We start from the raw sequence: 16,209 nt of genomic DNA on the forward strand, positions 1-16,209 counted from the left end.
ATGGATTGCCACCCCCTCGTGCGGTTTCTGAAAGTTGAGAAGGATGTACGCAAAGACGAGATCGTTGGTGAGGTTCGAGGTAAAGTCGGACATTTTCGTGATTATTGTCTTGACCCGAACAGCCGATGGCAGGAGTTACGGCACCCTGAACCTTTTGTTTTCTTCCATCCTCAACTTCCGATATATATCGACAGTCGGAAGGAAGGCACTTTGCTTCGGTATATCCGCCGGTCTTGTCGACCTAATGTGACTCTGAAAACTTTCATTACAAATGAAATCGAGTATCACTTCTGTTTCGTTGCAAATCAAGATATTTCGAGTGACTCAGAGATTACAACTACATGGTACCTAGACCCTCAACTCTTCCCAACCAGCAATGGGTTCGTGAAACAGGAGAATCCCAACGAGGGCATCCCTGATGCTGCTGCAATTGCGATAAGCAATGTCTTGGCACATTTTGGTGGCTGCGCTTGTGATTCTTCACAGCAGTGTTTACTGGCGAACGTTGACCGGCGATGTCGACCACGACCGCCTGAGTCGACAGCTAAGCAGGCTAATGGGAGGCGAAAGAAAACCAAAACCAAAAGCACTGTATCTCCGGCCAGCACTGGGCGCGCAACCAACAGTCGAGCTGGCAGCGAAATTCGGAAACACGGTGAAGACGAGGATCAATCCAGACAGCGATCTACGTCCGCATCTGTTCGAGATCAGCCACAAAGTCGAGATCTATCACCCGCGAATCATGCAACAGATATATTTGGAGCGAATGGCACAGAGCTTTCAGCGCGAGAGAAACGAAAGATAGCCGCGGCAGAGAAGAAGTTCGAGCAATTAGAACAGGATCAGCAGCATGCTCAGAAGAAAAGGAGACGTAATAACGCGGGAAATAGTATATCTGTAGGTTTAACCCCTGCCTCCTGTGGAAACGGTGATTTCGTTCCTAATTATTTGCAGAAATCTTCAGGAACCAAACCTCCCCGGCTCGATACCATCCCCGCGCACCGATCACCTGGTACCTCAATTAAGGCATCTCCCGGCTCTGCCACTTCCCATCGCGAGTCCCGCTCCACTCCGAAAACATCTGCTGCTAGCACCCCGCGAATTGGATCGCCATTGACTCGTGTACATTACGTTGATTCTTGTATTCAAACCGATTCAGACGAGGTCTATCCGCACCTTGTTTCTCAAAAATCGTCGCCTCGGCCCGACTTCGTTCCACTTACAAGACGGCTTTTTTCTCGCTATCACCATGATCGATTACACCTCGATGAATCCAACCGATCGCAGTGCGTACCGACCAAACAGCAGATAGCCAGTGCGTCACAACTCACGAGGATCAAATCGCCGCTCTCTCAAGATTTGAAGGATGTCGAGATGAAAGATGCGCATACGAGCATCACCCCTCAAAAGTCGATGCATCCCCCTTCCCAATCTCCTGGCCCGCCAGCAGGCGAACTGTCGGATTCAATGGCTAAGCCGCCGCCTTTCCCTTTGCCATCGACAGCCGCACATAATATCCTGGTCTGTCACATCCCGAATGACCAGGGAGCGAAGCTTCGTGTTAAACCCCCTCAAATGCAGCTTTCCACCCCACCTGTTTCTTCTTCAACTGATACACCGAGCAGCACGCAATCATCCCACTTTCGGTCTCCCTTGAGTGCCAAGGCGTTTCCAAATGCCTTGGCACCGGGGTTGGGAATCACGGCACCAAGTCCTGTGAAAAAGAGGATGAGCTTGGGTGATTACATGAGTCGACGAGGGAACCTAACTACCCCTACAACTGAAAAGGTTCATACACAAATCGTTGGGGGCTACCAACAAGTAGTGTCTTCTACTCATCTTCCTGATGGTACTAACCCGATGGAAACTGAGCAAACGCCGACGAAGGTTATGCGTTTAGCCGAAGAGGCTGCTGATCGGGAAAGGGATCTGATGTCTGATGTTGTTATGAAGGATGCCCCTCCGTTATACTCGCACAATGATAGTCCGTCGAATTCATCTTTTCCACGAGATCCAAGGATCCATCCATCAACCTAATTCATCATAACTGAATCTTTTGAAGTTGATGAAATCGACATTTGCTTCACTTTCGAATTCTGAGTGTTTATCTCCTTCACGGCTGCGATTTGTTCGATTATTGGTATTTGCGGGGGCTTCGGTGTTACATCCTTTTTCGATGTTCGGCGTTTTTAGTGGGAAGTGTGAAATGAAAGACTCATGTTGCGATTTAGCCTTGGGACGGGTTCAGGACAAAGCGGCGTTTGTGGAATGGGGGGCTTCTTGGGCTGGGTTGTTCTGGCATGGGAAAACGGACTGCCAGAGCGCACTGATCTCTGGGACTCTTTGCTTTTTCTGGGAGGCTATTGTGTGTTATAGGTATCTGGCAGCTGCTTTTATTCTTCAGTGGGTCAACAATATCTTTGGCCATTCACACGCTATGAGATATTGAATTGATATTCCCGTGTAACTTTTATACTCACTCCCAAATTCCGTTTTGCAGTTTAGCGCCAGCCCAGTCACGTGACTGACAGAGCTCTCAGCCAAACGCCATCTCATCCAGAGCTTCACTTTCTGTTGAACGGATTGGTCCTTGCCGCACACTGATCGCTTTTATATTTCACCTTATTCCATGGTTCGGCATTAATCATAAGACTGAGACTACCGCCTCGGCGTCTTCCATTGCCGGGCACAACCAGTGCCACCATGGCAACCACTGATCCCAGCCTCTCAGATCCTCTCCTTGCGCTTCGGCGCGCCATCGCTTCCGGAAGCTCTCCCGTCCTCACAACCTCTCCAGACCTCTCCATCGACGATGCAACTGAAGACCTCACCAAGGCGACCCATCTGTACGTCACACAACCTATTCCGCAGACCATTCCCCTCTCCACACCGACTCGTTTCGTCTCCACGGCAGCCAACCAGCCGATCGACCTTCGAAGTATCTATTTTGCATGGCAGAAAAAGGATGTCGCTATCCCAGAGTATATCTCCTCCGCGCAGGAACTCAATGATGCGCTGGGCAAAAAGGAGGGAGAAGCAGAGGATGGCCAGCGCACGAAGATTTTGAACTTGGTGTTTGTGGAACGGTTGGATTTGATTACTTGGCTGGAGGGCGCTTCGGAGGAGAGCGAGTATATCAAGCCTTTAGAGGGGGTGGGATTGGCCGGTGTCTCTGATGCCGCTGCTGCGCAGGCTGCAGTGGCGTCGGGTGCGATGGGGGGTGTGCCTGATTCGTTGGCAAAAGCGCCGGCGATCACGCAGGTCGGTGGGAGACCGATGAAAGTGATTGATCCAAGGTTACAGCAAATCTATAATGGAGAGAGGAAAATGGGAGATAGAAATTCGGTTTTGAGAGGGATTCGGCCAAATGTGAGGAGGACTTCATTTTTTTCCCCTTCTTTTTCCAATTGACGCTTCGGCACGGAAAATTGATCATTAGGATGTGCTTGCTAATCTAGTGTATAGGACTTTTCCCACGTTCGGAAAGTCGCAGAACGGTTCCTGGGACGAAGTAGGGCTGGCGCAGCTCCGTACCCAACTAGCGGTGGAAAACCAGGCGTTAAATCTTCCGTTCCAGCTCCGGGTCGTGGTCTCATCCCCAAGAAATCGGACTCGGGCTCATCGCGTCGACCTAATCCAATCATCCTCGTATCGCCATCTGCATCTTCCCTCCTTCGCATGTCGAATATCAAAACCTTTCTCGAAGAGGGCACATACATCCCGCCGGACCACCCCACCCTCTCCAAATCCACAGGTGCCAACCGTCTCAAAATCTCACGTGCCCTCCATTCCCTCAACGACTCTTCAAGCGCCGCCAAACCGCATACATCTCGTAGCGGAACCGTCTTCATTCTCGTTGACAGCACGGCGGATTTCAAGCCCGAGTATTGGAATAACGTCGTTGCTGTATTTACCACGGGACAAACTTGGCAATTTAAATCGTACAAATGGTCGTCACCGCCGGATTTGTTTAAGCATGCTACTGGTATATACGTTGGCTGGAGAGGGGAGGAAGTCCCCCGGGACGTCAAGGGTTGGGGGCGTGGTGTGCGTACGTTTGCGGTGGAAAGATGGGATGAGAAGAGTGCGAATGCAAACGGTGGTGCAATGAGTGGACGGACGAGATGGAGAGACAGAGAGGTCGTGGAAGGTATTTGGGGAGCTATTGAAGAAGGAATGAAAGCCAAAGGCTGGGGTTCGAAGTGAGTGAGCCAAGGCGTTTCGAAGAAGGTTATTGTTACAGTTGTATCTGGCGGGCAATGTGTTAAATTTCATGGGGGCCATTTTAAGGCATGGAGTTCTTCCTCAAAGGGTTGGTATTGAATTTGGGCTGTTGCTTTTGTAGACTACATACATGGCCTTTTCGAAAGTTGCATATAGCTTGTGAAAGATTCCAATGCTATTCACCATTACTCTTTCCATGAGCCCAGCATATCTTGACATGATAACGAGGTGAAAATTATAGGCCTTGCCCACTGAGTAAGCGAGGTAATCGGTTTTGCTATCAGGAGGTCGGATAGGAAAGACACGAGTCGTGAGGAAAATGATAGTCGAATAGCAAGTAAAGTATTCGAGAAGAATGGAGTAGAGAGTAATAAAAATGGTATTATATCTGCCAAATAAAAAAATATAAAAATAAAAAACAAAAGAAAACGCCATCCAAATGCTCTAGTCAATTTGACTCTGCCAGTATTTATTAAATATTAGCAGAACAAGAGAAGAACAAATCGGAGAAAAAAAAATAAAATATGCGGAGAAACGAAAACAGGAATGGAAACGGAAGACAAAAAAAGATTTTGACAAAACGACACAAAGTGGAATCGTTAAGATGTCATGCGTCTATCAAAGTCAAAAAAAAAAAAGTGAAAACAGAGGAAAACTACCTGCAAGATATTCGAGATTGCTATGCGCGCGCATGAAAAAAAAATCGACAAAAGAAAAAGAGCAATTAAACCAAGCCTGGGAATCGGAAAAAGGACCCTCCACCGAAAGGGGGAGGAAAAGAAAAAAAAAAAGGAAATTTTTATCTTTCCGCAAGAGCTGCTTTGCTTGCTGGCTTTCCAACTGACCCGCCCAAAGTTTCCGTTCCGAAAATTTCAATCCAGATAAGAAAAGATGCCAAATGTATGCTTTATTTCACGGCCGTCGAGTCAATGAAAAAATAAAAAAAAAAAGGAAGTCGAATAAATTAGAAATACTTATAAAGCAGAACAAGCAAAACAAACCAGAGACTTGGGATGCTTCACAATACGAGAATGGGAAATAAGTTCTTCCATATAGAGCGGAGTACCCTTGAGCAGTTATGTTTCTTCCATGGTTCCGGGTAAAATATCCGCCCATCGGCGCGAGCGTTGTAGGCGTTGCGGGTAACAACGGGACGAACAGTGCATGGGGCGGGCGAGTATTTGATCAAGTGTTGCCCATCAGGCCGGTAACGGAGGAAGCGTATAGCTAGGGTGCTGAACGAGGTGAATAGAACACATCCAATCATTGTAGCGCATACAATTCTTCGTCGTCATACTCATTTAGTGAAAATTCTATAGGCTGGAGTCGTTCTCTTCTTCGACTCGACGAAACGCCGGTGCTTTTCTGCGAGGCTCGATGCGAAAGAAGCGTCTTCTTCGTCTTGTCAAATGCAGAACAAATGAGAAATGCAAAGTGACATGAGAACGACGGAATAAAAGGTTTCACTGTCACGATCTCGCCGCTCGGCTCATCGAACGTTCAGGGATGGGACCCGGAGTGGGAGAGTAAGATCGACCAGAGCTATTGAGTTCAAAGTCGTGCTCTTGCAAGATTGTTGCATATCTTGGATCACGGACGAATTTAGGTACGGAATCCTATAATACGGGTTATTAGAGATCCATGAAGAATAAAACGAAAGCGAAACGTACACTCGACATGAGCTTGAAAACCGAAACTTGTGCGAGTTCAAACAAGCTGACAACTTCCGTCAGGCTCTGGACCATCGCTGCATCATCACCAACCGCCCTTGTCATACGACTCGCGAGACTATTTCGAAGAGCATGCTCGATATTCAGTTCGCATGGAGACCCAGGTGCAAGGAAAGCATTGTATAAGCCTGTTTAGAAATCATTAGGAACTGTTTAACAAGATCCAAGCCAATGTCAAAAAACTCACCATAGGCGCTAGCCAACGTTTCCCGTACCGCATCCATCTTCGCAAACGTGCCAGTCTTCTCTGAACGATGATAATCGGCAGTGAAAGTCGACACATCGAGGTAAAAGGACAGATTCTCCTCACAAAGAGAATCTCGAAGGAATTCACGGAAGAGGAGCCTCAATGCAGGATCTTGCAGAATGTGATTGAGACGAGCATTATTCGAGTCCCGTGGCACAATGCGACCATCCATCGAGTTGGGTGTAACTTTATCCCGTGCAATCCATCCGCACACCCTCTGACCATGCTCCGTTATGCCGTATATGGCGTATTTCGTTGGTTGGAATGTGGTTGCTCCAGGGTTCATTTGCATGTATGCCTTGTCTTCCACAATCGCATACATCAAACTATATTTCACAAACATCGATGCAATCTCCACAGGTTCCCGGCCGTCGATCGCGGTACAACAGTCTAGTATCCAATCCGCCGCCGCCTTGCCCGTGAAACTGTTTTGAATAATCTTATCTCCGATTTTGCGCTCCTTTGCCATTTTCACACCTGTCGTACCGCTTGCGTAGTCACTGACAGAGTCGGAATCGGAGCTCGAGACGTTGTTCTTGAGATTGGGGCCGTCGACTCCTGCAAAGCGACGGAAGATAACCTCAATGGTAGCCCGGTCCCGAGATACTTGATCGGTTTGGATATCCCGTTCTAGTATCACCAATTGCATCGTATTTCGCGGGGACTCCAGAACATCCATGACATGGCGAGCAGTGATACCGTTTCTCTGGCAGAACCGATGAAGAATGTGGATACCCTTGGGGGTCAGCTGGAAAAGAGCGCCTTTCAAGGGGAACTGGGCGGTGACACGGCCATCGACAGGCTCGATGAAGCGAGCGTCGACGAATCGCTGACATACAGAACGAGCCATCTCCCTGGCCATGGAGAATGTCGTTGTAGTCGTAGTGGTGACAATGCGGCTAGGATCCTTGGGGTCAGGCATGCGATTCGACTGCGAGAATTTCAGAGAGCCCAGATTATTGATCGCTTCTTCGGACATGAAGGTGTGATCAAACTTGGAAAACCGCACGCGATGGCTCTCCAGCTTCAGGCTGACCATCAGCGTTGAGAACAAGTCCTTGAAATCACGGCAAAAAGGCCGTTCATCGCTGGTCATGCGCAGCAGACGTGAGGACGTTTGATGCATTTTGGCACTGGGCATCTGAGAGTGTCCCACGCTCTTTGTATTCCGTCTGTTTGAAATGGACGAGTCGCTATTGTTGCCCTGGGTATATGCCGCAGAGTCCGGGACGTTGCTTGGGTGTGTTGGGTCCCCGTTGCTTTCCGCGTGGAGCGGGAGACGAGAGCCAAGATGATCCGCAGCACCACCACCACGACCACCTTCGTGATGCTGACCACTCCTCCCCTCAAAGGTGTTTCGCGGAGGGTCCTCTGTTGCCGGCGACGTTGCACTGGGCGGATGTTTCAGCGGATTACCGTTGAAGGCGGCGGGAGAAGACCGGAGGGAGGGATTGGAAGCGCCACCAAGCGAGACCAGGTTGTTGAAAGCAGTAGACGTCTTTTCCAGGGCAATCGCAGCAAGCGAGCGTCGACTAAGGCGTGAGGACGAGATCGTGCTGGCTCGATGATGCGAGGCAGAAGCGATATGATTGTGGTGATCGAGGGGAATGTAAGAACGATGAGAATGAGGCAGAGTCTTGGATCCTTCCCGGTATTTGTCGAGGGCGGAGCGAGTGCTCATTGAAAGGCCAGGGAGAAGAACGAGAGAGAGAAAAAAAGGGTCAAGGCCAGGGCCGTGGTCTTGCTTACCACGATATCAAAAAAATGCTTAAAAAAAAGAATAAAAAAGATAAAAAAACAAATCCGTTCTTGCGCGAAAAAAAAGGGGGGGGGTGGCCTATTTCTCCAATGAGATCAGCGACATAGAGCAGTGACTGGCGGGGGGCCAGGGGAATGACAGGATCAGAAGAGTCAGGATTGAAGGACAGGAAGAACAAAATAATAATCGAGAAGAAAAACAAGATTACGGGTAAATAATATTAGACATAAATTGAGTTTGTTATTTATGGGGAAAGATCTGGGCATCAGAAGCACTTGTTAGATGTCCCACTGCAGACAGCGAGCACCAGGTCGACGGCGGTGGAGCTGAGGGTGGATTGAGTTGGTTGGGCGCATGCGGCCCGGCGAACATGACACGAGAGGACAGGGAAGAAAGAAAGCAGGAAGAAAGAAAAGAAGCAGCAGAGTCAAGGCCGCCGCATCCACAACTCGCAGCAGACGCCACTCGAACTGCTTCCACGCGCCGAAAGAACAATCAAATCAGAGCCAGCAGAAGCGCAGAAGAAATTTCGGCTTCCCCTTTTGTGTATCTTGGGATGTAATACCGGTCATCGTTACGGCCGTATGTACGGTATCGACGGTATTTTCGTGACGGTCCCCGACGCCAAGGGATCTGCCTCGGTGATCACCTCGTCGCATTTCTGAACAACAGCGGCCAACGAGGGAATGCAAGGCCTCAAACGGGGTCTGTCGCCAGAGTCGAGGAGCTGCCAGCATGTTCCTGGCTGCCAACGCTGCTCAAACGAGATGAAGGCACCCTCGCCCTTTGCCTGAAACCATCCACGGCCTCTGGCCGATTGCACAGTGGGAGAGGCGTCCGTTTGGCCTGAGGACATGTTGATGGTTGCACAAGCCAAGCACCGCATTGCAGGTGAATGAATTGTCGCCAACTTGATGGATGCGGTGTTTGTCGAGAATGAAGCTGCCCTTCAATGCCCTGCAGCGTGCTGTGCCATCCAACACGCATCCAGGACCAGTCTCCAGGCGCTGCAATGCCACAAAAAAGGCAGTCCAGCAAACACCCTTCTCAAGCACTCGTCAGCGTCTGTCCGTGTAGTGTGATCCTGTGTCCCCGTCCTGTTCGAGCTGAGGGCTGGACATGAAGACTGCGATGCCGGTAATACCAGCGAAATACACGCGTGTCCTGCGACTGTACTGGTCACATTTCAGCAGGGATACAAGCCCTACTGCCAAACCCAAAACGCCGGCCGGGCCCACCGCCAACAACCACGCGCCCCGAGCACGAGATGGCGCAGGGATGGCGCTGCATGCAAGGCGAAAACGTGGCTCGCCTTTGGGCTGAGTTTCAGCCGGTCCATCTGATTGGCGTCTGCCAGAATCGATTTTCCCGGCTGAACAAAAAAAAAAAAAATGTCGCTGAAGGGGAGTTGGGAAAATGCAAGCTGTTCCCCGGTAGTTATGGAATCAGGCACCTTTTCCACTGTCTTTGAAATTCGAATGCGGCGTGGAGGATTTACTTCATTTTTTGCTTTCGGCTTTCTCCGTCTGCGAACCTCAAAATCAAGCGCTAACCAAGCCTTAACTACAAAGGATCCATTAATTCATTCTTTCGAGAACCGCTTCTGCCGCCGGTTCTCCCCTTCCCCCCTTTTCTTTTTTGCTGTGGTGACAAGCGACCCAGCCCACCAATCACTTTGTGCAGCCCTTGACCCCACTGTCTTAAAACACGACGTCTTGAAACAGCCTTAGCCTTCCACTAGTTGTTTTGGGTTCTGCTGGATCTCCTTGAGTCAGGAATTGAGGATCATCCAATTTCGGCTCATTTGCTCCGATGGAAAAGAAACCTCCACAGTTCGAGAGAACCTCCCCCGAAATTACCATTTGTCCCTCTCGAGTGAAGCGAGCATTATTGCCGTCACCCACCGCACGTTGCAGGCAGCAGACCTGAGACCAGACGTCCTCAATCTGACGAGATAAACCAGTCATGAGAAACTGCTCAGTATGAACACGTTGTCCTGTAGGCTGTCCCTGGCTGCGTCGCTTTCAACAAGCAACGCCAAGGGTGTGATCCTTTTAAGCCTTTCAAACGCTCAGCCTCCAATCAATGATAATCATCCTGACCTGAAGAAAATAATGAGGAGCATCAGATCCTGCGCAAACGATGCTTGGACCTTCCCAATTCTGCAGCCCCTTCTGCTGACATGAAGGTCGCACCAGGGTTCTGTCCACGAATTCCGCTGTCAATTGATCCTGGAGCAGCTTCTGCAGTCCGGTTGGAGGAGTGGCTGCACAAAGGTGATGGACATCAAACCCCTGGCTTCCCTGCAATCTTCCAGAATTTTCTAGCGCGAGTCTAAATTTTTTCTGGACTTCTTCTGGCTGGGATAAATCTGATCATTATTTCTGATTGACTTTATTAATTACCACGATGCGAAAAATGCATGATCTCAGTGGCTGTGTAAAAATTACCTCGTCAACAAGGCGTTCTGGCTCACCGGCCGTATTTTACTTCCCAAAGCATCACGGGGAGTGTTGCTCCTTGGCCTGATTTGGCAATGGTGCCCCTTGGCGAGTGACAATGGCCTGGTCAAGAGAGCTGTGATTCGACTGGATTTGGAATACGCCCCTGCAAGGCCGTTCGAAGGGAAAGCACGTGCTGCGTGAGTGAGATGGGCGTCTGGAGAGTGATGGCAGATGGCCCTGAGAATATCTTGACTCTTTGGGCGGCTGTTCAAGATGAATTTAACCGCCCTTGCTCTCTCGCATACGTCGTTCAGGACAGATGACAAGCCCCCAAGCTTTTGAGCTGCAACAGGATACCTTCGTCTTTATGAGACATTCAACAAAGACGTCACGAATGTCATTGTTTGAGCTTTGTTTGGAAAGTTTCAAAGACCTCAAGGGGTGCTCTGTCCAAAAAGTCCTCGACCTGGCAACATATCATGGGCTTGTTAAGCGAAGTCAAACGCTTGTTCCGCGCTCCCTTGCCGCTGACAAGATGATTACGAAAGAGACGCCCTTGCATCTGCATGTGTGTTGCCGCTTCGTTCCGATTTGATGAGCGAGGGCCCCCTTTTTTGCAAATTCCTCAAGTTGCGAGCTTCATCTGGCATTCTGGGATCACCATCTTTGCTCGGGCAAATTCTGGACAGGGGTCCTGTTTTCGGGGTTGTCGTTGACAGCGACGAACAGCGATCTTCATTGGATCAAAGATCCAAGGAGAAAATTCGATCTCCCATTCCGCTCTTCTATTGGCTGTTTGGAGGGTGAGGACCCTTTTTTGCAGCCCTCCCACGCTCAACGGGGTTGCTTGAAGAAAAAGAGCCAGCGACGATCAACGGTGAACTCCCCGACGAATTGTCCTTCCGATACGAGTCCATTGCGCGGAGAACTTTCCTCCTTCCAGCGGCAGGATGTGTATTCCTTATTATTGCGCAGAATAATCATAAAAGGTGTCTTAGGATCGCCTTCGTGTCCGGGGAACCGACTAGTCTCGTCTTCCATCCTCGGAAGCAGGGAATCGCCTGGAAGAGACATGTGACGTCGGAGGCATTTCCAATGCTTGTTTGAGAGAGATGGCTGACGTCTGGTGCTTAGCAAAGCATTTGATAATATTGTCCATCATGGGCTAGCATTATCATATGGACGCCCTCCCTGGCGGTGAGAGAAGCCTAATAAAAAGGCTCTCGTCGTTGTTCAACCGAGATAAAGCCGGGTGGTGATATTGGGTTGCCAGGCAAGCAGTTCCCTCCATACACCGGCGTTGCGAAGAAGCTCACGGTCGTCCCTCCTGATGATACCTTGAGGTTTTCAAGTGGAAGAGAGATGCAAAGGGTTCTCTCCCTTCTGTCAGTGATCGAGTCTTCGGATAGTCCCTCCCACTTACGGATGCCATATAAACAACCCGTTGGTGCTTGCGCTTCTCAAGCAAAAGTCCTTCGTCACCAGAGCGATCACTTCTCACCTCTTTTGTATTTGGCCGATTTCAATCTTCACGAGTCATGGCTCAGGGCATCAATACAACGATACGGGCACTAGGAATCCCCGTATGAAAACCGTACTGCGTATTGTAAAGGACCCGGCGGGACTGTGAAACTTCGTATTACGGCGAATTATGATTGGCCAGATTGGAGCGTGTTGCTGCCACGTGGCCCGGTGGAGCTTCGATAAGTTTTCCCGCAAAAGGCTAATGATCGGCTCTCGTTGGCTGTCCCACTCTGCCACGCGAGGATTTCCACCGCAGGGAGGCACGGGATCCAGAGCCTCTGGGCGGTCCATACGGTTGTTTTTATTTTGATGATTGACTTGAGATACGCGACTGTTGACACTGTGAGGACAGACCGTGTTTGTTCTCTCGAATTCAAGCTCAAGATTAATTCCGGCATTCAGGTGATGACTTGCAGATGGGGACCCGCAGCCTTGGTTGGTGTCAAAAACAACTAAACTATGAATAGCGTCGCGTACTTTCACGCCCGGTGAAGCTGCTGAGATTGCAAAGCGGTAAAATAGTCCAGCCGCTTCACGTCCCGACCGACTCAGAATCAGAAAAGTGGAAAACGCATCCCAGAACCCACGTGGTATGGAACCATGCGCAAAACTTTTTTAGCCTGATGAATTGTCAGGCGTATTAGCTCGTTGAATGTATCAAGAACGAGAGGTACTGCAGGATCTCAACGCCGCGGCCCAGAATTTAGAATCTATTCGCCTCGACGGCTTTAATACGGGGATAGAAACGACAAAGACGTCCCGCCTCGAATCAACATCCACTGGTCGCTGATCTCGACTCTCGTTTGTATGCATGGACGGGAACACACATTCTCACTCGTCGTTGGTAACAGTCATGATAATAAAAATGGAACCATCCGTCACCGCTTTGGGAATATGGACACGTAATTCTCCACTGCCTTCAAGTTCCTCTGGCGGGCTCGCCGTGTCGGTTGGCAGACATGTCCGACTCGACCAGCAAACTCCGTACAACCAGTCTAATCCGGGATCCAAACAATGGTTTGTTCCCCATTTTGGTTGACGGTCTTCCCAGCCGGGGTTTCAAAATACGGACAGCCACATGGGGTGCTCCGCAGGGTTGGGTCGCTCACACGGCTCGAGCGTTGTTGTCGAGTTTTATTCGCTGTCTCGAGCCCTCCGTTTCCTCGTTGTAGTTAGAAGCGGACGAGGGCTCCGCAACGTTATGGTCCTCTTGTCGGGACGGATGTAACGTCAACGAGGGAGAGTCTCCAACAGGACGAACAAAGTCAACGGCTGTCCATGCTCCTTGAGCGGAGAATATTGTTCCCGCCAGCGTGGATATCGACCAAGACCAAGGCTTGATGCGTCAAGCAAGTTGCACGAGCACTGAGGCCGGCCAAGGTGGCACTACTTTAGCTTTGTCCAAGCAGCGAACATGAGAGCATTTGGCGTGAGGGAAACTGTGACAAGCCTCCTGCTGAAAGGGCCGTCCTTCGTTCAACAATGCTCCTGCATCGGCATTGTGTGCTGAGAGCGATAGAGGAGCACCTGCACCACCCAAGCTCTTCACTCACTTCCCAGCTTGATGGCAGGCCACTGCTACGAAGCACACAATGCATGATGCAAGCTTGCTCTATACTGGGAGAAGATGTCGGTATTCCTGATCACAAATGCACATGGACATGTGTGCTCAGCGGCGGATCGCCCACAGGCCACGATGGATTACCACAAGGGGCCCTTGTCGAGCTGCATACACGACAAAAGCGTCTGGCCTCCAACATGAGAAACGCGGTTCTCTTCCTGGTTTATCCCAAGCAGGACGTGCAACAACGGAAGCTTATTTCGAGTGACACATGTGCAGGTGGAGGGAGTTGCCCGGTTGCTGAAATTCGTTTACATATCCCGGGAACTCGCTCGTCTTTTCCTGTCGGCTAGCTACAGAAACGGCGGTAAAGTGAAGCAAACCCCATGACTCGACTGATAACTAACCCGTCGCTCTTCTGTGCGCAGGAAGCCCCGAGACCCTGTCCTTGAGCAACCACTTTCGTACGACATGAGCTTTGATCAATCGGGGAGCCATCCGATGCTGGAATTTTCAGACGGCCACAGCAGTTTCTCCAGTATCCGGCATTTTTTTCCGGAGAGTAACTGCCTCTTGAGTTGACTCAGGCCGTCAACATGCGTCTTGATTTGTACGATCACGCCATTTTCGAGTATCGACAAACAGCTCTCGAGCACGTCAGCGGATAGTTGTATATATGTATGTCCGGACATACATCCGGTATAAACAGCTCGACGTCAAGAAATGTACCTCGAGCGGCATTTTCAAGAATTTTCGCACTTGCTTTTCTTCGCTTGCGACTATGCTTTTCTCCGTTTCCTCTTTTCTTCCGTGTTCGAGCAAGCACGTTACATTGAAGCGGGCAACAGGAAACCTTGCAGGGACAGTTCAAAATCTCATATTTCAAACTTTGGATTATTAAGGCATTGATATTTCTTTTGCAGTGCCAATGTGCGAACCTGGAAATACGGCTGTGGACTAAATCCGGGAGAAGGGGCGCTCTATGTATCGGCCCAGCCCATCATTTTGTTTTGTTTCTTCTGTTTCTTCTTGAAACTAGTTTTTCCTATCAACTTCGCCCTATTCAACGGGGAGCTCGTTAGGTCCCCGTTGTCGGAATCATGGGCGAATTAATTTTTGAAGGTCGACCTGCGTGCTTGCATCCCCTGTCAAAGTCGTATTTCCCACGCGATACAGGTCAGGGGCTAGGGTCTGTCGGAGCATGCCCGCTGGTCTTACTTATGAAACTGCTTGAGGGCACATTTGCGGGTTCATGCGATGGGATATCATCGCCTGGTTTCATTACACGAAAATTGGGGCAAGATTATTGGTAAGTGGACGGTGACTCTCACCAGCCAATCGAGCCTACTATACCCAGGCCCCGAAGCGGAATGGAAGATTGACCCGGCATGGCATGCCAAACCATGCATCGTGAGAATACGTATGAGTGCTCACGGACCTACGGCAAACTCGCCCCAGCTGCAACATCATGCATGGCATCAAAAACCCAACCAGCAAGACAGACTCAAACCGCCAATACGAACACCGGAGGCAGCTCTGAGCACCTGCCTGATCTGTACGCAAAATAATACAAAATCGAAAGCAGATTCTCAGGAATTTGCTTTTCTTGCGATCAAAACTGCGTATGCAGATCACAAGGATACCATGCAAGTCATATTGAAACGCAGATAATGCTTCAAATCAGTCAGATGTGCTGTTTGCAGTGCAAAAAGCTGTGGTGCATATATCTGCATGTATGTTCAGACATACATACCTTGGCACCCTTGATCGAGCTCAACCTGATCAGAATTCAAGGGGTTCTGCTGATCGCCAGCTTATGAGGATTTGTAGGCGGCTGAGCGGAAGTTGAAAGAGGGGGGGTTCGAGTGATGGATCGAGAATGTGACCAGGTCTAGGCAAAGAAAGAAGAGAGCAGCTTATGCACGCAGAAGAGGTTTCAACTCCGAATGACTCATTGCAGCAGTTTTGGCCCCGAATATGCGGATGATTGGGTGGAGGAGGACTCAAGCGAAAAAGAAACGTTCGACAAACCCGTTGAACTTGAAGATTCCATTCCAGAGCAACTCTCAATGGAAAAAACATCCTTCCCTACGGAAGCAATATTCGAGCTATCACTGGCCTCGCTCTACCTATTCACGCAATGTCATGCATAGATATCATTCTCTGGCAGCCTTTGGGTTCCTCGAGACACACGCATTCCGTCTAACAGCGTCGATAAAAGGACTAGCTAACGCTGCCGTCTCACAAGCCACGCGTACAAAGACAACAAGTTCCCTGCATGGCAAAATGTGACAAGTAAAAAAAAAGATTCATCCGCTGTCGTACAAATTTTGCATGTCAAAGATGCACGAGTTACCGCTATCCAGTGAACCCGACAGCATGGTCATTTGGTGTGAGATCAGTTTCCTTTTTGTTCCTTCTCCTGGGAAGTGACATGTGAAGCTGTTCTGGCCGGTTCCTAAACGAATCGGGACCGGACATGCTCTGTAGAATTGTGCTCTGTTGTGGTTTCGCAAGTACGGGTGAATGCATCCATGCTAATTACATGAGAGCCTGACCATTATCTCTTTGCGGAATTGTTCCTCCAAAACACAGCTGGTCTCCATTTATATTATTATCGCTACCCGGGCTTTCAGGGACGGACGAATCGCCTTGATGAGTGATGAGTACCGGCCGATAGAGTGGACTTGGATCGGAATTGCGAGGAACGAATTGCGAGG

The 16,209-nt window shown here is 49.7% G+C and overlaps 6 protein-coding genes across 6 annotated transcripts; 3 read left to right on the forward strand and 3 right to left on the reverse strand.

Annotated features, from left to right (window-relative positions):
- UREG_02256 (uncharacterized protein) lies at positions 1-2,037 on the forward strand (the record flags this gene model as incomplete). Its single annotated transcript, XM_002542694.1, has 1 exon — positions 1-2,037. The coding sequence occupies one exon, from the start codon at positions 1-3 to the stop codon at positions 2,035-2,037; it is 2,037 nt and encodes a 678-aa protein (XP_002542740.1).
- Positions 2,038-2,703: 666 nt separating this feature from the next.
- Positions 2,704-4,206, forward strand: UREG_02257 (uncharacterized protein; the record flags this gene model as incomplete). The annotated part of the gene is made up of 2 exons (XM_002542695.1): positions 2,704-3,369; positions 3,466-4,206. 2 exons carry the CDS (start codon positions 2,704-2,706, stop codon positions 4,204-4,206), a joined length of 1,407 nt encoding a protein of 468 aa, XP_002542741.1.
- A 1,487-nt stretch (positions 4,207-5,693) lies between these two features.
- Positions 5,694-7,882, reverse strand: UREG_02258 (developmental regulator flbA; the record flags this gene model as incomplete). Its single annotated transcript, XM_002542696.1, has 3 exons — positions 5,694-5,840; positions 5,895-6,082; positions 6,142-7,882. The coding sequence occupies 3 exons, from the start codon at positions 7,880-7,882 to the stop codon at positions 5,694-5,696; spliced, it is 2,076 nt and encodes a 691-aa protein (XP_002542742.1).
- Positions 7,883-8,534: 652 nt separating this feature from the next.
- On the reverse strand, positions 8,535-8,816 carry UREG_02259 (uncharacterized protein; the record flags this gene model as incomplete). Its single annotated transcript, XM_002542697.1, has 1 exon — positions 8,535-8,816. One exon carries the CDS (start codon positions 8,814-8,816, stop codon positions 8,535-8,537), a length of 282 nt encoding a protein of 93 aa, XP_002542743.1.
- A 4,217-nt stretch (positions 8,817-13,033) lies between these two features.
- On the reverse strand, positions 13,034-13,526 carry UREG_02260 (uncharacterized protein; the record flags this gene model as incomplete). The annotated part of the gene is made up of 2 exons (XM_002542698.1): positions 13,034-13,264; positions 13,482-13,526. The coding sequence occupies 2 exons, from the start codon at positions 13,524-13,526 to the stop codon at positions 13,034-13,036; spliced, it is 276 nt and encodes a 91-aa protein (XP_002542744.1).
- A 1,063-nt stretch (positions 13,527-14,589) lies between these two features.
- Positions 14,590-15,160, forward strand: UREG_02261 (uncharacterized protein; the record flags this gene model as incomplete). Its single annotated transcript, XM_002542699.1, has 2 exons — positions 14,590-14,798; positions 14,824-15,160. The coding sequence occupies 2 exons, from the start codon at positions 14,590-14,592 to the stop codon at positions 15,158-15,160; spliced, it is 546 nt and encodes a 181-aa protein (XP_002542745.1).
- Positions 15,161-16,209: the final 1,049 nt, after the last annotated feature.

The sequence above is a fragment of the Uncinocarpus reesii genome, genomic scaffold (assembly GCF_000003515.1).
Source record: "Uncinocarpus reesii 1704 scaffold_1 genomic scaffold, whole genome shotgun sequence".
NCBI classification, from domain to species: domain Eukaryota; kingdom Fungi; phylum Ascomycota; class Eurotiomycetes; order Onygenales; family Onygenaceae; genus Uncinocarpus; species Uncinocarpus reesii.